General features: G+C 36.6%; 1 protein-coding gene and 1 long non-coding RNA gene across 11 annotated transcripts in view; one reads left to right on the forward strand and one right to left on the reverse strand.

The window, feature by feature from the left end:
- The window catches only part of RNF111 (ring finger protein 111), a 96,465-nt gene extending 84,274 nt beyond the window's left edge, over nt 1-12,191 (forward strand). For 2 of the 5 annotated variants that reach the window (XM_059372028.1, XM_059372029.1), the window contains exons 9-14: nt 1,805-1,957; nt 3,156-3,282; nt 5,808-5,900; nt 6,680-6,775; nt 7,816-7,943; nt 10,543-12,191. In XM_059372028.1, the coding sequence (XP_059228011.1) occupies nt 1,805-1,957; nt 3,156-3,282; nt 5,808-5,900; nt 6,680-6,775; nt 7,816-7,943; nt 10,543-10,660 (715 nt within the window). In that variant the 3' untranslated portion in view covers nt 10,661-12,191. The remainder of the gene's footprint in view (nt 1-1,804; nt 1,958-3,155; nt 3,283-5,807; nt 5,901-6,679; nt 6,776-7,815; nt 7,944-10,542) is intronic. The other 3 variants (XM_059372030.1, XM_059372031.1, XM_059372032.1) reach the window with 3 other exon arrangements.
- LOC131999247 (uncharacterized) lies at nt 8-21,240 on the reverse strand. Of its 6 annotated transcripts, XR_009399056.1 has the most exons (6): nt 20,958-21,240; nt 16,784-16,921; nt 14,166-14,254; nt 13,307-13,376; nt 1,074-1,123; nt 8-307 (listed from the first exon to the last, which is right to left on the reverse strand). It is a non-coding gene; the product is annotated as an uncharacterized LOC131999247 (long non-coding RNA). The 6 variants fall into 6 exon arrangements; XR_009399055.1 differs by lacking the exon at nt 1,074-1,123; XR_009399058.1 differs by lacking the exon at nt 1,074-1,123 and having other exon boundaries at nt 16,784-16,927.
- Nucleotides 21,241-21,397: the final 157 nt, after the last annotated feature.

A 21,397-nucleotide genomic window follows, 5' to 3' on the forward strand; every position in this document is an offset into this window, starting at 1 on the left:
GGTTTCTTGTTTTTTTAAAAGATCACTTTGTGTTCCTTTTCCTTCTATTTCTGTTGGTTTTTAAAATTAAAAATCTTTAGAAGTGATATAACTGTACTAAATCCTAGGGAATTCTTTACTAACTAGAATCTTCCTTTATCTTGTCCTGAGTTGCAGGTGCTCACAAAACAAGTTGATACCAGGTTAGTTAAAGAAATCAAACCATTTTCAGGAAATGGCCCAGGGTCATTTATTTTTGTAAATCAGTTTCTTGTTTGTCAGTTTCTTCAGCATCCCATAGTAGAGATTCATGTTAAAATTGGTGACCCTGAGGAACAACAGATAAAGTTGGCTAAGATATATGTTACCAGCCAGAGGGAAGAAGAATACTAGTAGAATTTTCAACAACAGCCATTGAAAAAACAGTCTTCTTCACTTGGTTTATTTATAAACGTAAATATTAAAATATTCTCCAAACCTCATGAAAAGACTGTAATTGAACTTTCTGAAAATTCAGGATATGATTTTCTAATTCATGGTAGCAAACTCTGTTGGTCTAATTCTGCTTGTGTATTTTTGTAAGTAGAGTTTTATAGGTAAACAGCTACACCTGTTCATTTATGTATTGTCCCTGTCTTCTTTCACACCACAAAGACTAAATTGAGTAGTTGTAGTAGAGACCGTACAGCCTAAAGAGCCAATAATATTTACCATTTAGCCCTTTCCAAAATGTATTTGCAAAACTCTCCATCTGATTAATGATCTAGCACATGGGTAACTTCTTCCTTTAGTTATGTAAGGTAATTTCCAGAATCTCTAGCTATTATTGGCATTTTGATATAGTAAATCCTTATATAGAAAGTTGGCAATTTAGGGGCCCTTGGGTGACTCAGTAGTTAAGTGTCTGCCTTCGGCTCAGATCGTGATTCTGGAGCCCTGGGATTGAGCCGCGTGCTCCTCAGGAAGCCTGCTTCTCCCTCTCCCACTCCCCCTGCTTGTATTCCCTCTCTCGCTGTGTCTCTCTCTGTCAAATAAATAAATAAAATCTTTAAAAAAAAAAAAAAAAGAGAAAGTTGGCAATTTAAAATTCTTACCTGCCAGTGCCTAGAAAATCTTTAAATCATTTAGCTTAAACATGCGAAATCTGTAAGTGGATTAGAAACGGATAGAAAATAGGAGATTAGATAGTAAAAATGAATCTCTGGAATGGTTTTGTTTTTTAAGTGCTATTTGTTTAGACCTTTATGACTATTTATATTTATAAATTTGGCTGACTTTAGACTAAAAAGAGAAAATACAATAATCTGGGATGCAGAGTAAAGAGTGTGAATGGAGCTTATATCAGTTTCCCAGATGTGTTGACATGTATTTGCATGCACAAGGTTCAACGTTTTTTCTCTTAAAATAAGTTTTAGCCATTATAGTGGATGAATGTCATTACAATGTAGAAGCAAAGCAAAATAGTTTCCATTTTCTTCCATTTTATGTCTATATAAGATAACTTCTTTGTGCCTACAGCATTTGCTGGGGTGTTTTTTAAAATTTTCTTCCCATTGATTTTCCTTTAATCTGTTTAAAATACCCACTGTAAAGAAGGTATACAAGATAATGTTAAAATTGCCTTTTTGTTGGGTGATACTTGAATTGAAGGTATGGTAATAAGCACTGAGAATTGTAGTGTTACGGTGTCTTGATTTATTTATTAATCATTATATAATTTTATATTCTTATAGAAGTAATTTTATTACTTATTTATATCTGTTTATAATAATACTAGATTGTTTTTTCTACATTAAGAAATAACCAATTATTCAATTATTTCCAGTGGTCTTTTTGTGTTCTGTGTTTCCAGGCGGGCACATGAACGGCCCCCACCCCATCCACATAGGATGCACCCAAACTATGGTCATGGGCATCATATTCATGTGCCTCAGACTATGTCTTCCCATCCTCGACAGGCTCCAGAGAGATCTGCTTGGTCAGTATCTTGTTTATTTCAGAGTTCTGCTCAGCAGCCTGTGGTAGAAATGTCAGAACAGATGCTTTATAGTGGGATGCCATGCAAAAAGGTGATGTGGCAAAACTGAATTCCAGCTTATCTGTGAGGCACTGTCTCTGGGCAAGTTTTAGAAACATGTAGTGAAAAGAGGAACTTGAGTTCTGGGGCAGAGAGCTATGTCAAACAGGAGTATAGCTTTTTTGTTGTTTTTTAGGGATATATGCCATCAAAGTTAACTCCCTAAATGGATCTTTCACAATTGCCTTAAGCACTTCCCCACCTTTGTACTCAAATCTTCTTTACCACTCCTAATCCCTGTTTATTGACAAGGGAAATAGAACCTGCGTCCAAGGCATGTGGTCTTTTTTAGAGAAGTGGAAGCAGATTTGCATTAATTTTTCTTTCTGAATCCATTGTTGATAGGCAGAGATGAGACCTTGATCCACAATGATATTTGAGGCAAAACAAAAATGAGAATAAGTATATGAAAATGTGGCATTTACCAATTTTACTCTTTCTAAAACTTTGTTTACTTTTACTTTATAAGGTATAGAGGTGTTTATTCTTCTAATTATCTTGATGCCAACAACTCACAGATACTATCCAACTGGAAGCATCTGTAACATTCATATAAACCAGAAAATGAAACTATTTTGTATGATCCTCAAGTAGAATCAGGCTTTTAGATTAGCAGGAACCTTAAGGGTCATTCGTCATGTTTCCTTCCATTATAGAGTGTGAAACTAGAATACAAATGCTTTGCTTCTCATGGTCACAGAATTGAGATTCTGAGTTTTTGAATGGCTGAAATGAATTTGAAATTATTAATTAAATCTTTGGGGCTTAATTATCTTTTTCTCAACTGTGTCAATTAAGAAACTTTGTATTACTTTTAAAAATGTAAATATATTCCCCGATTTCTGTTGATCATAAAGACACTTTAAGGATGGCTAGAAGGAGGGGCGCCTGGGTGACTCAGTGGGTAAAAGCCTCTGCCTGCAGCTTGGGTCAGGATCCCAGAGTCCTGGGATTGAGCCCTGCAGTGGGCTCTCTGCTCAGCAGGGAGCCTATTTCCTCCTTTCTCTCTGCCTGCCTCTCCACCTACCTGTGATCTCTCTCGGTCAAATTTAAAAAAAAAAAAGTATGGCTAAAAGGTAGTGTTCTCATCCTTTGTCAGGGAACTGGGAATTGAAGCTGGAGTGACTGCAGCTACTTATACGCCTGGAGCACTGCATCCTCACTTGGCCCATTACCATGCACCACCACGACTTCATCACTTACAACTGGGAGCTCTTCCTTTAATGGTAAAAAAGAAAAATTTCAAAATTCTGACATAGTCTTCTTCTAAAAGTATTTTTCCTTTTCCAAATTAAATATTTGGAAAATTTTTAAATATTATTTGTTGTTATGGGTGTTCTAATGGAATTTGAGAATTATTATTATTAGATTGAAATTATGCTGTAAAAAGATACATTAAAGTCTGTATTTGTATTTGCATTGTGAAACGTATTCTTCTTAATAAAAAAATGATAGTTTTTTTTTTTTTTGTACCAAGGTGAGAGTCCTGACCTATTGTCACTAGAACATATGCTTTATTTTGTCATACCTACTAATAGGTCTGTTCTGATGCATTCATCCTTTATTTTTTGACCTGCAGGACTATACTGACTCTCTGGTTTGAACAGATTCAGATCTTGTTGATACCAATTTGAGTTCTGAAGAACAAGTTCAGCAAAAATATATTGAGTTTACAATTCATAATATCTACTAGTTATAAAAGGTGGTACAGAGTAAAGAAGTTTTTTTCATCTTGTGGGGGTAAAGAGCTTATAGGACTGGTTTCCAAGATGCTTTATTATACCTGAGACTTAGGCTTTGGAATTGAGAATGGTACTCTTACAGTGGTTACAGCATGTAAAGAGCTGTCAAACAGCAGAAGCACACAGAACTCCAACTAAGTTGACATTTGTAGGTCTTAGGGATGGGGGTTACGTAGCAATAAGTAAAGTTGCTCTCCCAAGAAACCAGGACTCAGGAACAAAGGAGACTTGGGGAGAGTTATAGGACAAGTGCAGGTTTAAATAATTTGAGGGAGCAGGAGTTCCTTTCTTATTTCTTATTTTCCTTAGAGATGTGTAGGAGGTTAGGTTATCTGCTGAGAGCTTTTGGTAGTGTTAATTTTGATTGCAAGAAAAGTTGTAGATATTTGAAAAATAGGCTATTTGAAGGTTAAAAGTTATTGCTTATTTTAAATTCTTTTCTATAAACAAATTGTCTTTTAAAGCTCTAAACTTGTTAGAAGTATGTTGCGATTCAGTGGACGCTGACTAATAATGTTGGAGATTTATTTATAATGATGGAAAAATGGTGCTCTATCCCAGAAGCTCCCTTTCCTAATACAGTCTATTGTTGTTGTGTATGGTAGTTAAATTTTATAATGTTGGGCAAATACTAAGTAAATATAGAGCCATTATTCTTGTGGTGAATACAGAGTTCCGTTACTGCACACCTCTGGTCACTTTTTGATCTGGTCACAATAGCCAGTCAGTACATAACCTGTTTTTGATGTCTGTTTCAGTTTAAAGACACCTTATTTGATATGTATTATTGAGTCATTAATGTTGAACTCATGGCCAACGAAACTCATGCCTGAATGAAGCTTATTTACACACATTTTATCCACAAGGCATATCACAGCCTTGTTGTACTTAGGAATACTAGCCCCCAGCGCTTAAGTTTGGTAGCCATTTAAAAAAGTCACCAGTAAAGTGCACAAAAATGGAAATGTAAATAGATGGCACTTAAATAGATCACAAAAAAGAAAAAAAGACCTCTGTTTATAGTATAAGAGCTGAAACGGGAAGGCAGAGCCTTGTTCTCCATGTCAGGCAGCTCAGATTTTTTTGCTGCTGTGATTCAGAGTACAAATGTTGATTTTGGAGTTACAAATAATGTTTATCAAGTGGGTAAATTCATGAATAATGAAGATTGAATATGTCTAACAAAAAATTAGAAAACACTTAAAACTTTCACCAACAGAACGAAATGAAAGTATGTCTAACAAAAAATTAGAAAATGCTATTAAAACTAGCACCAACAGAAGGAAACAAAAAAAGAGCCAGAGTACCTTCAGCAATTAGGAAGTTAGAGGAAGGGAAATAAGTTTGTTGGAAAATTTTGTGCATTTTTATTTTGTAATATTTAATACTTTTCTCTGAAAGTGACAAAATCTTATGAAAATTCTACTGTTCATATGTTTAGACTGATTTTGTGAAAATTCTACTGTTCATATGTTTAGACTGATTTTATGAAAATTCATATGTTTAAACTGATCTTATGAAAATTCTACTGTTCATATGTTTAGACTGATTTTATGAAAATTCATATGTTTAGACTGATCTTATGAAAATTCTACTGTTTATATGTTTAGACTGATTTTATGAAAATTCATATGTTTAGACTGATCTTATGAAAATTCTACTGTTCATATATGTTTAATACTGATGCCAAGAGCATCAGTACTAACTTTAGGTATTTTCTATTTAGGATTCTTTATGCAAAATAAATCAAGTACAAGAAACCTATTATCTCATAGAACAGCTATTCTTTTTTTTTCTTTTTCTGCTTGCATTTTAATAGTTATTCTATGAGATTATATTTGAAGAGGAACCTAACCCTTTTATAGAGTGCTTACTTGGAGTTATTTATACTTACTGAAGTTGAATTTTGTGAGTAGCTGATTGGAGAGAATTGAGTGTCTCGATTATTTAGTGTGTTAAAACTGAAGCCTACTCTTACTTGATTCAGCCTATGTCTTCTATTAAAATAGGTTCCTGACATGGCAGGCTATCCTCATATTCGTTACATTTCATCAGGACTGGATGGAACATCATTCAGAGGTCCTTTCAGGGGCAATTTCGAGGTATGTAATAAAATTAATGAAGATATTTGCCACAGTATCTTTAATATATATAGAGAGAGTATATGTATTATGGGTATCCACAGTTGAGTAGGATTGCTGCACTGCTAGGGATCAGAAGGCAGCACAATATCTGAATTTTTGATACTGCTTCTGGGGGTTATCACGGAATGGTTTATAAGCAGTATTAATCTTAGTATCAAATATTTAAAGAGGAGTACATGAAAACATCTAATATAAAAGAATATAGAAATTTACTAGATCGATACAAATATCAGATGAAGAACTATACCATTAAATGTGGGGGGAAAATCTCAACTGCTTTTGACTAAGCTTATTTTTAAAGAAACATTACTAGACAGAAGAAACCTAAAGTTTGTAGCTAACTATCTTTGAATTTTCAGGAAGAACAGATCATTTGAACATGATTTGAAGTTTTGATTTGTTTCTTCATGTCATTTTGGAAGTTGAAGTCAAAGGGACTTTCAACTATCCTTTGATTTGTTTCCCTGATTTATTTACTCATTGATTTTATCTTCTCCATGCATGTGTACTAACTGACTTTTATAGTACCATGTAGTAATATGGTGTCTAATCTGTAAGGATAACTTTGCCATACTACTACATTGGCTGAGAAAAGAACAGACATTTGTCTTACAATATATGGCTTTTGTATTTACAGTGCAGGTTTATAAATAGTGAACTTTATTGCTTTTACGGTATTAATAGTGCTATTCAAGAAATAATCATCCTGGCTTTTGATACTAATTCTTTACCTTCAGGAACTGATTCATTTGGAAGAAAGATTAGGAAATGTGAATCGTGGTGCATCCCAGGGGACAATTGAAAGATGTACATATCCACATAAATATAAAAAGGTAAGAATTTATCCTATGAAATGTCTATATTATTGCTTAAGTGAATAAAATTTACTATTACAGAGCTTTTTTGAGATTGTGGAGTCTGGCACCTACATTATGTATTACTAAAACCACACATACATAGTTTTTTTTTTTTCGTTTTGTTTTTTTAAATAATTAAAGATCCAAAAAATACTTAAAGTTTCTTACCCTGCCGACCCCCATCTTCCTTCTCAGCAGAAAAATCATAGGGCATTCTTGGGTAATCTTCCAGATATTTTTTATGCATTTACAATAACGTGCATATGTATGGATTTTCTCTTTGCCTTTCCAAAGAAACACAAAAGGGATGATATGCACACAGTTTTGCACATTTTCTTTTCCTCCTCTTTCCGCACTCACAGGTCACCCATATTCTTTTTAATAGCATATACAAAATTTTATCGTATAGCAGTACCGTACTTTAACTAGCCATTTATTTGGACGTTTAATTTATCTACGTTTCTTATATTCTACCCTCAATTCCTTATGTAGTAGTATATCTAGAAGTTAAGGAGCAGACATGTTAAATAAGTTTCTTTCACCAAGCAACAATGGCCTCTGCTATACAGAGAATATTAAAGTATGAAAATGATTGTTCTTTATATTAATGAGGTGTTACCACTAAATTTAAGTTCTTTCAACTATCTAAGACTATAATTAGCATTAATTTATTTGGGTATTATTTGAAATATTCATTAGCAGAATAAAGTTCATGTAGCTGTATTCATGATGGGACAAAAATAGAGTTTATATTGTATATCCTAATAGTGTACTAAAGATAATAGAAACTAATAAATTAAAACTAATGAATTTGTTACATTTGATTTTGCTTTTGATGCTATTTAAGGGTTTTAAAAGAAAACAGTTGGTGATAGTCACTTAATTCATCTGTGAATTCATGAGAGCTACGTGGGAGATAAGTTGTGGGTGTGAATGTGTGGTTTTGTTTTGTTTTTATTTTTCACATAAACACAGACTTTACTCAGTTGTTCAATAATGTCATCTCTACTAATAAGGTAACAACTGATTGGTTCTCACAGAGGAAACTGCACTGCAAACAAGATGGGGAAGAAGGGACTGAGGAAGACACAGAGGAAAAATGTACTATCTGTTTGTCTATTTTAGAGGAAGGTGAAGATGTGAGGTAACTAGACATTAATTATCTAAAATCTGTTATCAAAACTGTACAAGAGATTTTTTTTTTGGAAAGTAGACTAGAAACCAAATTCTTGGTGTACCCTGTTACCAATATTTGACATGTAGAATTGCCTTTTTACAGGGAGTAAAAGAATAGAAAGTTGAATCTTTGTCTTACCAACAGAGGGGTTGGTAATGGGAAATATACTGCCCATTTTAGGGGCACACCAAGATTTGGCCAGGGAAATTTTGTGATCAAATTGTCTTCTATAAATCTTTCAGAAAGGAGAATGTGGAGGCCTCTTTAGAACCTAAGATGGCTATATTAATGTGTTCGTCAAAGCTTAAAGAGAGCAATCCTCATTAGCTCCATGCAGTTTGTCTTACAGCATATTTGAGAAATTAGTTTTGTCCTAAAATTTCCTCTCAGCTGATAGGACTCTTCTCTTCGTGCAACTTTGTGATTTAGAAATGTTACTATGCTAACCTACTATTAATTTTAGGCATTTTCTTTTTTCTTTTTTTTTTGAAAGAGAGTGAGTGAGTGAGGGGAGGGGGCCCAGAGAAAGGGAGAGAGAGACTCTCAAGCAGGCTCCACACCCAGTGGGGAGCCTAACATAGGACTCTTTCCTACCAAGCCTGAGATCATGACCAGAGCCGAAATCAAGAGTCAGATGCTTACCCTATTGAGCCACCCAGGTGCCCCAGGCATTTTCTTTTTATAATCTCTTAAGTAATTGTTTTATTCTTATTATTTTTTTTCTAATGTAACATAATCTCACGTGGAACAAGTTCTATAACATATATAACAGACCTCATGATGGTTTTGTTGCCCTAATATGTAAGGATAACTTTTTCATATTTCTTCAGTTGCTGAGAGAGAAAAAAAAATTATGCACAGTTGGCTACCACACCACATATAAGGCTATTTCAAACACATTTTAGGATTTTATTTATTTTAGAGCATGAGCACACAAATGAGGGAGAGAGGGAGATGGAGAAGCAGATTCCCCACTGAGCAGGGAGCCTGACACAGACTGATTGATCCCAGTACCCTGGGATGACCAGAATTAAAGGCAGACGCTTAACCAGCTGAGCCACCCAGAAGCCCCTAAGGCTATTTTAGAACACTATATTTCCAAGGAAGTTTTATAAATATGGAAGGTAATTGTTTTTACAGCATTGACAATCCTGTTCACACAGTAATTAGAACACCTCTTTTTAGCTACGAATTTTACAAAATATTAGGAAGTCTGAAAATGTATGACAGTTCTTTAACTGGATGAAAGTGGAAATGGACACTTAAATCAGTAACTTTTATCTCACTGTTCATTTAGATTTAATATTATCTTGTATTTCCTGGAAGCATTATTTCTCAATTTCTTTTTTTTTTTTTAAGATTTTATTTATTTATTTGACAGACAGAGATCACAAGTAGACAGAGAGGCAGGCAAAGAGAAAGAGGAGGAAGCAGGCTCCCCGCTGAGCAGAGAGCCCGATGCGGGGCTCGATCCCAGGACCCTGAAATCATGACCCGAGCCGAAGGCAGAGGCTTTAATCCACTGAGCCACTCAGGCGCCCCTTATTTCTCAATTTCTAATTGATAGCCTAGAGTAACATAGTGAAGTCATCATTTTTTAACCTACTTTTTTTTTTCTATTAATTTTTTATTGAGATATAACTGACCTATAACATTGTATTTATTTGAGTGTCTAACAACATAGTTTGATAATACAAATATATTCCAAAACAGATTAACCTTCCTTTAAGTGGATATAACAATATTATTGAAAACAATATTGTCAACCTTTTTTTGTTTTTTTAAAAGATTTATTCACAGAGAGAGACATAAGCGACAGAGGGAACACAAGCAGGGGGAGTGGAAGAGGGAGAAGCAGGCTCCCTGCTGAGCAGGGTGGACCAATGTGGGGCTCCATCCCAGGACCCCAGGATTATGATCCGAGCCAAAGGCAGACGCTTAACGACTGAGCCACCCAAGCGCCCCTGTTAACCTTTAACCAGTCATGTACTCAAGTTTAATGTATAAAGATCCTCTAGATAAAAAATAATGTCTATTAAGACATTCCTTAATTAATATGATACTTACTGTAACATCGTGCTAATGTTTTTGAGAGAGAATTAAATGAAATACATTTTTTTAAAATGTGAATAAATGCAGTGATTTAGTATTAAAAATATATTTGCAGTATTACATAAAAGGGAACATACTGCCAACCTCATTGCATTGGCAGCTTAGATATAGAAACCAAACTGAAATAATTGTCAGCGTAATTGTCATTCTTAAAATTCCCAAGATTTTATGTAATTTGGTTCCATAGCTGTGACAGTTAATTATTGTGGTCATTTATACATTGTATTGCCCAAAGTAGTAATGTAATAGAGGTGTAACACGTTAGAGAGATTGGGTATGTGGGTTTTTTGGTTGTTTGGTTTTATTGTTTACAGAAGGGAAAGATGCCTGGTAACTTCAAAACACTGCTGTGAATTATTACATATTATCATTCATTTAAAAGTAAATGCCACATGCAATTGTCATGAAATTCACTTTTGCAATTTTTGCTTTTTGTTTTGTTTGCTTATAATAGACGCCTTCCTTGTATGCACCTTTTCCACCAAGTATGTGTCGACCAGTGGTTGATTACCAATAAGAAGTGCCCCATATGCAGAGTGGACATTGAGGCCCAGCTGCCAAGTGAAAGTTGACACCATGTTTCAGAACTCTTGCCCTCCCTCTCATTCCCATCCTCCTGGTACTGCAGTCAACCAAAGATGGCGTGACTTACCTGCGCAGATTTGGAAGCCTTGAACTTAGAGTGCGGCTCTGCTATATGGTACAACTAATGCTAGACCTACAGTTTATGTATACAGTTGAGTTTGATGTATTTATAAAAGCTTTTTTTTTCTAGATTTGACATTTTTCCTGTATCATTTTACTGTATTTTTGCATGGTTCCTTGTATTGCATTTCTTTGCACATATTATGGGCTTGTGACCCTAAACTTGCAGGCAAGATTAGCTGCTTTAGTAAGTAGAATTTTGTGGTCTTTTTGTTTTTTACATAGTACCAGGTCTTGAGAATTATGAATTTTTTTATCCATTACTAACCTTTAATTTAATCAATCATGTACTTTAGTTTAATGTATAAAGATCCTCTAGAAAATGATAATATTGTGTATTAAGACATTCCTTAATTAGGACAAAATGGCTGCTGTATATTTACAATATGGAGTTCTGAGTTAAATACCATCCTTAATACTGGGAACAGATTACAAACCATATTCAGTCAGATGCAGGTGGTATTCACATCACCAGAGTGATCAATAGAAATTTTCTTGGCGTATCCTTTTCCTTTCAGCACAATACAGATAGAGTTGAATATCGATATCCTACATTTAGACTGCTGTTCTGATTGTATTTCTCTTTTCCTACATCGTTTAGAACTTTATTTCCCTGAGTCAGTTTTTGCTGCTGTGAAACAGCTCTGATGAACACTAAATATTCATTCAATTAGCTGGATTGTACATACTTGCAGATTTCACAAAATTCTAGGGAAATTGAAGAAGACATGTAGAATTTTGTTCCGTCTTCTGCTAAGCACGTATAGTAAGGATATCTGCTTAACACTGATTTTGTAATAACACATTCAGTCAGGATTTAGAATTGCAGTCATTGGCAGGTATCTCTACATTCATAGAACTTCTCAAGGTCCCAGAATCACTTTTAAGGGATTTTATTAGTTTAAAGATAAATAAAGTCAGCTGAATCTACATGTCTCTTGTTTTATTTCTCTTTAAACTTGAAAACAGTAAATCTGCAGATACTGTGAGGCACAAATTATACTGTCAACCTACTGTTGCTCTGGTTTTAGACTCCCACTTCATACATTACCAAGAGTCGATCACTGATTTAAAATTTTTAATTTCTATAGTTAAGATTTACTGCATAATATAGAATATAAAGTTAAGTTAATATACTAACATTTCTCCTTTGGAGAAAGTTTTAATCCACTTCAGGATGCATATTATCAAGATACTTTCATATACAGGATAGCCTAACTTTATTTGTCTAAATATGCTTAATATGCCCCAGATTGCAAATGCATCAGTCAGTTACGTCACTGTCTGTATGTGGAAGACATGTTCCCATGGATCATATGTGAAGATGTCAATAAGCTTGCATTAAGCCACCTGCTTTGTAAGTGGATTGATTAATAAATAACTTATATTTCTATTGTCTTTGTGTTTCATAATTAGTTTTATAAAACAGTTTCTGTTAGACATCTTGGAATTCAAAACTAGTGATCTCACTCCAGTTAACATTTGCAGAATTTTCCTATTCATTCAGTTATGGCTACTTGCTTTTTTTTCTTTGTATTAGTAAATGTAACACAGTAGTAATTGTCAATATCAACATGCTTCAACATAGTCATGTCTAGAGATGGAGGATGGACTGTGATTAAGAAATGTGGATGTAAAATAACATTTTTTAAAAAGAATACTTGATGATTAGGCTACAGTTGTAGAAGGGCAGAAGAGGGAGACAGAAAGAGTGACGGTGGCCCATGCCTACCATCTTACTATGGGGAAAGGAGCAAGTAGCCTGTCTTAAAGTAGCCTGTGATGGATGTAGGACTTTGCACAGGAAAAGCCAGGGTCCCTGTCAAGGGTGGACGAAGTATATATGGGGAGAATTCTGTACAATGGAGTCCTCTTGATGTTCCCCCAAACACAAGAAGAACAGATAGATTTCTCTATTTTTTAAAATTACATCAGATTTAGATGCACGACTACCTGTTGACCTGTTTCATAATGGCTACTGATTTTTTTAATGTAGATAAAGCCTTATTTCTTTAAAACTTATTTAATACAAATATTTGTGGTACAAACCTGGATTGTTAATGCAGGAGCTTAGTAAGTGACTGCAATTAGTTAGAGAAAATGTGATTAGTAATGAACCAAGTACAGAAGATAATAATTTTTAATATTTTAACTTTTGTGCTTTTTTTGGTGTCTTCCATATCCTGCTGCATCTTATGTCAAAATGAAAATTTCAGTGATAGCTGTCCAAATACTTTAGAACTAAAATTCTTTTGTCAGAAAATCCTTATTTTTATTGTTGTTAATATGCAAGTGATAAATGGATATTTGAAACATTTTTCTTACTCTGGTGACTTTATTTTAGCTGCTAACATGCTTTATCATTTGAATTGTAACAATTTGACATGCAGAAAACTAACTCTTTTAAAAATAGTATTTGGAACGCTAAACAGACTCTGGACATTTTACTCTTAGTTTTTCATAAACAGAAATAGTTTAATTCTGTAGAAAATGCATCCTGATTTCAAACTTACCTTCCAACTCCTCTGGAAGCACAGTGAGTTTTCTTACTTCTTCAAGACCTCATGGGGTGCCTGGCTGGCCCTGTTGTTAAAAGCAAGTGACTCTTCATCTTGGGGTTTTAAGTCTGCACCCTACTTTGGGTATAGAAATTACTTAAAAATAAAATCTTAAAAAAAACCCCAAACAGCATATCACAATATTAGATACATCAAGGTTGAAATATCTTCTCTCAGTTACAGATTCAGTCATCGTCTTGAATTAAGAATTACAGTTGACTCTTGAACAACATGGGTTGAACTGCACAGGTCCACTTATACATGGACTTTATTCAATAAGTACAATATAGTAAATGTATTTTCCTCATATTCTTTTTAAAAAAAATTTATTTTATTGTCCTTATGATATCCTTAGGATTTTCTTTTCTTTAGCTTACTTTATTGTAATACAGTATATAATACATATGTACAGAATGTGTTATGACTATGTAATCAATAAGGCTTCTGGTCCACAGTAGGTTGTTAGCAGTTAAGTTTGGGGGGAGTGAAATGTTACACATGGATTTTTGGCTGCATGGTTAGTGGCCCTAACTCCCCCATATTGTTCAAAGGTCAACTATATGTCCAAAACAACTAACTCTTTCTTTTCTCTTCTTTTCTCTTTTCTTTTCTTTTCCTTCCCTTTCCTTTCTTTTCCTTTCCTTCCTTCCTTCCTTTTCTTCCTTCCTTCCTTCCTTCCATCCTGTAGGCTCCATGCAGGCTTGAACTCATGACCCTAGATCAAGACCTGAGCTGAGACTGAGAGCCAGATGCTTACCGACTAAACCACCCAAGCACCCCAGAACTATTTCTTACTAAGCAAAATAAGTGTTACCTATTTTGTGGTTGACCTACTAGGCGCCATCTCCTCTCTGTCCTGTGTATTCTGTACAAATTCACAGGCCACACAAATGGTTTCTGTAGCTGTGGAAAGAATAAAGGTATTGATGTCAGACAGACAAGGGCTTTGAATTGTGCAGCTTTGAACAACTTACGCTTTCTGAGCCTCATAGGTCTCATTTATAAACAGAATAGGTTGTTATTAGAATTAAATGAGGTAACAAGTGCAAAGAGCTTTGCATGTAATACATACATAAGATAGAAGTTCAGTCATACTTTTAAATATTAAACACTAAAACTTTGGCAGTTCCTGCATAAAAAGGAAGAAAAAATATGTAAGTTCTCTTAGTGCTCACTGCATTCCATCCCACCACCCAAAACAACTTCCCTTGCACTTGCCCTTAATAACAAATGGTAGCATTGCATGGTGTTGATCAGTGTTTGTCACTCATCTTTTTCTTCTAGAGTCTAAGAAGATAATTACTAGGTAAGAAAGAACACTCCTCCTCAGCCCTTCTTTGATGGGTTGGAATTTTTCTTCTACTAGAGGGATGAAGGATTCCCAGCACATTTGTCTTCCTTTGCCTTGCAGTCACAGCAGGGGCATAATGAGTTGCCCATCAACACCATCCAGTGCTGTATTTTGGGCACCTATTGCCAGTGGATCAGAATTGGCAAGGATATGAAACCATTTGTCCTCTCTGATCTAACGGAGAATGTTATGGATAAATTAACTAGAACTTCTCATTTGCCCCTAACTTTTTCCTCAAGAAATTGTGCTATACAGGGACTTGGTGCCCTTTTAAAGGTTAATAAAGCACATACCACTGAGATGCCTATATTGTTAGCTTCTTCTAGGCTTATTTTTAGGCTAACAGCTAACACTGAGAGAGCATGTGGAAGGTATGGGTTTCTAGGAGATGCTTTTGATTAGCCCAGACAAATTGCATGTCTCTCTTAATTCTTTATCATCACCACAGAGAATAGATGGGATTCTCTAAATACTAATTTTCATTATGGGCTCTGCTGAGTCTTGAGTACGAACTTCTAAATCATTTTTGCTTTAGGTGGTATTATTCAATATATATGTGGGGAAAAGCTTTGGAAAGTGTAGAACTCTGCAGATTGTCATTGATACACTGTGCTCTATAAAGGAAGAATTTTGACCTTTTCCCCTGTGTAGCTGGTAGCACAACTCAAGACACTCAGGTGTTCCAATCTGGCCTGCCCTTCCTCCACTTACATACATGGAAGTTCTTCCATAATATGGGATGCTCCAAGCTTGCTATCCCAGGGATTTTTTCCTTTAGATTTTCAAGAGCTTTTGAAAGAGGAGTGCTGGACGAGGGATTTGGAAGAGATGTGGTAAGTCTCCCATCCACTGCATCCTGACCTGCCTTTAAAAAGGAATGAATGTCTTTCATTGAACTGCTGTCTAGATTACCATGCTATTAGTATTTGCTCAGAGAATAAGTTGTTATGGTGTACCTGATTTCCTAGAACGTCACTATTAGCCACACACTCCCCAGAGTTTTGTATTATCTATTGCTGTGAAATATTTATTGATTTGTACCTCTAGGACTTAGTGGCTTAAACAACAAACATCTTAGTTTCTGTGAGTCCAGAATTTGGTGCTTCTGGCTCAGGGTCTCTCATGAGGTTGCTTAACAGTCATGATGATAGCTGGGGCCCTCAGTCATCTGAAGCCTTCACTTAGTCTGGATGATGGGCTTCTAAGCACTCACATGGGTGTTGGCAGGTGGCTTTGGTTTCCTATTGGCCATTGGCCAAGAGACCTCTCCTCCCCCTATCAGCAACCATGTGAGTGAGCCATCTTGAAGCTAGTCCAGATTAAGGGGTAGGGAGATAGCTACCCCTGTTAAAAGAAGTGACAGCCAAAAAAAAAAAAATTATGCCTATTTTTAACCTACCACAGTTAGGTAAAACAAACCCTCTTGCTTTGTTTGAATTACTACTGTGGACTTCTAAGCTCATTTAGTTTTTTCTCTCCTAAACTAAAGTTTAGCGTATGGGAAAGCCGTGTGTGCAAAATGATGTTACATTCTCAAGCATTTATAATTGGGAATTGGTAGTGGAAGAATTTTAACTTCTCTCTGCTGATATTTGGGTAAAAGAAATCTATGGGGGGATGCCTTTGTGGTTCAGTCGGTTAAGCATCTGCCTTTGGCTCAGGTCATGATCCCAGGGTCCTGGGATCAAGCCCTGCATCGTATTTCTCCTTCTCCCTCTGCCTGCTACTTTCTTTTGCTTGTGCTCTTTTGTTATTTTCTCTTTCTGTGTCAAATAAAATCTTAAAAACAATAACAACTCACCTTTCATGCCTCCCCCTGCACCCCACGAATAAGGGAGAATTCCTCTTGCCTGACTCATTTTTCTCTTGGCTTTAGGGTTGCCTGGGTGGCTCAGTGGATTAAAGTCTCTGTCTTCTGTTCAGATCGTGATCCTAGGCTCCTGGGATTGAGCCCCACATTGGGCTCTCCGCTCAGTGGGGAGCCTGCTTACCCCCTCTGTCTCTGCCTACTTGTGATCTCTGTCAAGTAAATAAATAAAATTTAAAAATAAATAAATAATAAATAAAAAGAAATGGTGTACCTGGTTGACTCAGTTGGGCGACTTGGTTTCAGCTCAGGTCTTATCTCAGGGTCATGAGATCAAGCCCCTCCCTCTTGGCTTCACATTGCTCCAGGCTTCGTGCTCAGTGGGGAGTCTGCTTCAGCTCTTCCTCTCCCTCTGGTCCTCCCCCAGTCAAATAAATAAATATAATTTATTCTCCTTCAAATAAATATAATAATAATATATATAGTTCTTTATAAATAATAATATTATTCACAGGCTTGAGGTCCAGATTTTACAGAATCATTTTAAGTGGAGGCCCATGAAGCACTAGAAAGGTGTTTGTTTCTACCTCTCTGGGTCATCTTGCTTCTGAGCAAGTTTTCAGGCCCTAGACTGGGACATACCCATGCACCTTATTCAGCCAGTAATAGGTTACCTGGTTACCTACATGGGACAGATAACGTTGACCTGTTGGTTATGGTGAAAGATGTCAAGATGGATGCAAACAAGGCTTGCATCCAAGAAGGAAAGGCTTTCTTTTTGTAAGAAAATTAACTCACCTACCCTCCCAAGGAAATTAGCAATGAAGTTACTATTTTTATTTATAATTTGGTTTGCATAACTTGAGAGAATTTTAATGTAACCGCTCAAAACTTTCACCTTTGTTACTTTACAATTATTTTCTGTCACCCACGTTCAGTTATTTGTGAAGGTTCTGTCATTCCTCCAAAATTGCCTGCCATTGTTTCCATTTTTCATTTTTCACACTCATCCAGGTCAAATTTTTGTTAAATCTCACCTGGGAAACCTTTAGCTTTCCAATCCACCATAATCCATTCTTCATGCTGCCCAGTGGGTCAGCTTTCTGAAACAAAGCTTGACCAAGTCATTATCCAGAGAGTGAGAGTGCACAAGCAGGTAGAGCAATAGAAGGAAAGGGAGAAGCATAGGAAAAAAGAGAAGCAGAGGAAAAAAGAGAAGCAGGCTTCCAACAGAGCAGGGAGCCTGATGCAGGGCTTGATCCCAGGACCCTGGGAGCATGACCCAAGCCAAAGGCAGATGCTTAATGACTGAGCCACCCAGGCACCCCATTTGCTCATTCTTTTATAGGTTCTGCCTGTTACAAGAATTTTGTTCCTATATGTCTCCCCCTCATTGTTTTGAACTTGAGGGCATGGTTCATACTTTATTCTTCTCTGTTCCCTGCAGTGCCTTGCACAAACTGACATTTTAATGTTAACATAGCAAATATATTTTGGCTTCTAGCTAGTTGAGAGAAAAGAAGAATCAGAAGGAGGTAAGTAGAAATGGATGGAGCTGGTAAGAGAAATGGGATAAAGGCAACTGAGAGAGAGAACATGGTAGTATAGTAGGAAGATTGTTGGGTTCTGAGAAAAATCTGCTGGCGAGGGCGCCTATGTGACTCCGTTGTTGAGCATCTGCCTTCAAGTCAGGACATAGGCCCAGGGTCTTGGGGTCACGCCCTGCATCCAGCTCCTTGCTCAGTGGGAAGCCTGCTTCTCCCACTCTCCCCCTCTCTCTGTCTCTCAATCCTTGTCAAATAAATAAAATCTCTAAAACAAAACAAAATAATCTGCTGGTGAAAATGGTAATTTGTTGATTATATCATTCACAGATGATATATAAATTATATATTCCATATATTATGATGATATATAAATTAAACTGAGCCCTTCATGCCCTATGGTCTGGAATAATGGCAACTGAAATTCACCAAGGATGTAGAAATCACAACCATGAGCTGAGCTTTTGGACTTGTCTTATATGATACACTAGTTGATAATCCAAATGAGTCCTGATAAAAATTCAACAGTGACCACCTTATTTATTCTAGGAACTAGAGATAGAATTATGCACAAAACCAATACCCCTGCCCTCGTGGAGCTTACATTCTAGTGCATTTGTTCAAATTAAGTAACCCCTAGGTTAAGCTTCAGATGGTGCTTGTGGCCTGCCTTTGGGACTTCTAGGAGAGCTGTTAGGTTTCCAGCCCTGAACTGACCTAGGGCAATTTTTGATGCCTGACGTTCTTGAGTTCTGCAACAGTGGCTATCTGTAAATTACCCCCAATGGGGGAAGGTCCTGGAAATCTGAGAAAAAGTATCCCAAGACAGGAGAAAAGGTGAGTATGTATCTGAATAAGAAATTGGAAGTGAGGAAGATCTGACAAACCGCAAGCAAATCTTTGACCATTCAGAACAGTCCTGATGCCAAGACTGCAAGTCCATCCCTCTCTGTCTCGGACTCCCTTTCATGGTGATGGAAGACACAAGGCAACACCTACTTGAAACCCAATACCTCCTGCCAACTAAGGCATTCACCTGTCTCCAGTCATGCCAATTCAGTACTGGTGGTCCGTGCTTTTGCTTGGGGTGCTCCCTCTGTTGGCAAACATCTCCCTTCACCCTATATCCCCTGGACTTCATATGTACAACTTTTCAAGCAGTAATTGACCAATAAATTAAAATCAATTGATTATGTGGAATTTTACCATACTATAAAGGGCCATTGGCCTTTAAGAAATTTATTTTTGGTTAATTTGATTTCCTTCAACAACTTTCAGAGTTTTCCCACTCTTTCTGCAAAATGTAGATAGAGTAACAATGGTAAATATAGTGGAAAGAGCACAGGCTTTGGAATCAGACAATAGTACAAATCCCAGCTTGGAAACTGAGAAGCATTGTGATTACAGCCAAGACATTTAACTCTTCTGAGCCCTAGTTTCTTCATCTGTCAAGTTGGGATAATACATGATCATTGTTTACTAGACTTACTGTGATCATTTTGCAATATATATAAATATCTAATCACGTTGTATACTGAAACTAATGTTATATGTCAATTATACCCCAATAAAATTATACCCCAATTATACCCCAATAAAAACAAAACACTTGGGATAATACTACCTACTTTGTAATGATTGTTATGAGGATTCAACAAGAAAGTTTATGTGAATTAGTATATAGGAAGTGTGACCAATAAATGTTACCTGAGACAGGAGAGAACAGGAAATATAGATAGGAGTAGCGGGGGGCCTAGCTGGCTCAGTCAGTAGAGCTTGTGACTCTTGATCTCCAGGTCCTGAGTTCAAGCCTCACACTGAGTGTAGAGATTGCTTAAAAAAAAATATATATATATATATATATATACAGTCTACAATGCATTAAAGAAAATGTTGAATCAAAAAGTGCATTTGTAGGGCGCATGGGTGGCTCAGTGGGTTAAGCCGCTGCCTTCGGCTCAGGTCATGATCTCAGGGTCCTGGGATCGAGTCCCGCATCGGGTTCTCTGCTCAGCAGGGAGCCTGCTTCCTCCTCTCTCTCTCTCTGCCTGCCTCTCTGCCTGCTTGTGATCTCTCTCTGTCAAATAAATAAATAAATTTTTTTTAAAAAGTGCATTTGTAAAGTTCCAGGTTAGTTGCAGTGAAGGATACAAAAGAAATATTTCCATTTTTAATGAAAATACAATGTCTAATGTGGATTATTCAATGTTGAAAATGTCAAGAAAGTTAATAAAAGCACTTTGCCATTCACAACACTCCTGTTGACAAAGCCCTGTGAGGGGGTGAGGATTATTACTTTCATAGTTCTGGCTTTCAGTATCACAGTGTTATAACAAGTACAAATATAATTTTCCTCACAACTTCAGTGCACTAAACATCTATTTTTCCTTCCTAAGACTTTTTCCCTGGATACCTAATTTTCAGTAATCCATCAATGGATGCACTAACATCTTCCCATGCCACATAGTAGCTGCAATTATTCGGGTTTTACAGAAGAGAAAACAGCTTTAGAAACGTCAGATGCAAGGGCAAGGGCAGAATTTAATCCAGATTACTTCATTCAAGCCTCCTCAGTACCCCAGTAACAGTGCTTAAAGTGGTAGAACAGAAAGCTTGCTCAAATTCTTGGACGGAGGCTGCCATCAGTTGTCATTCTACTGCCTCTACTGTGGGCGTTGGACCTTTCCTCTCCCCTTCTTCCTTTCCTTTTTCCGGTCTCCCAACCATCTGGACAAGGCTGACTCACACTCTCTTTCTCATAAAATCTTCTACACGTCCTAGGGTCATTTTATTCGACGAATATTTATTGAATATCCAACCATAGTACATACCGGAAAACGCGCTAAGTGCCGGCAATTCAATGGAGAGCTTACATGAATCACGAACCACACAAATCACGTTTACCTTTTTATTTTCCTCTCCCTGGGAGTCTTAGCTTTTGCGTAAATGCCACGATTCCCACTTCTTTAGCACACGTTTGAGTCTCAACCACCTAACAGTGCCGACCCGGAACCTCCCAGAGGCGTCGACTCCTCCCCTCAGGCCAACCCCCAACCTTGATTCCCAACTCGAAATTTCCGGAAGAGGAAAAAAGGTCAGAAATGGCATTTCGAAGGTGTTTCCTAGAACCAACTTCCGCCCGATTAGTACAAACGTAGACATTCTTAGGTGAGACCTACTCAAAATTCAGAGGAGTCCTCAGTGAGGTATTTCAGTTTTGTTGATTTTAGAGGCCGAAGTTTAAAGAAAAAAAGGAAAAAAAAAAAAAAGACAGTAGGCGGAGAAAACAACCAGTTGTCATGACAACCAAACGGGTCTGGAAAATTCAGCCAATCCGCCTGCGG

This window comes from Mustela nigripes, chromosome 13, assembly GCF_022355385.1.
Source record: "Mustela nigripes isolate SB6536 chromosome 13, MUSNIG.SB6536, whole genome shotgun sequence".
Classification (NCBI taxonomy): Eukaryota; Metazoa; Chordata; class Mammalia; order Carnivora; family Mustelidae; genus Mustela; species Mustela nigripes.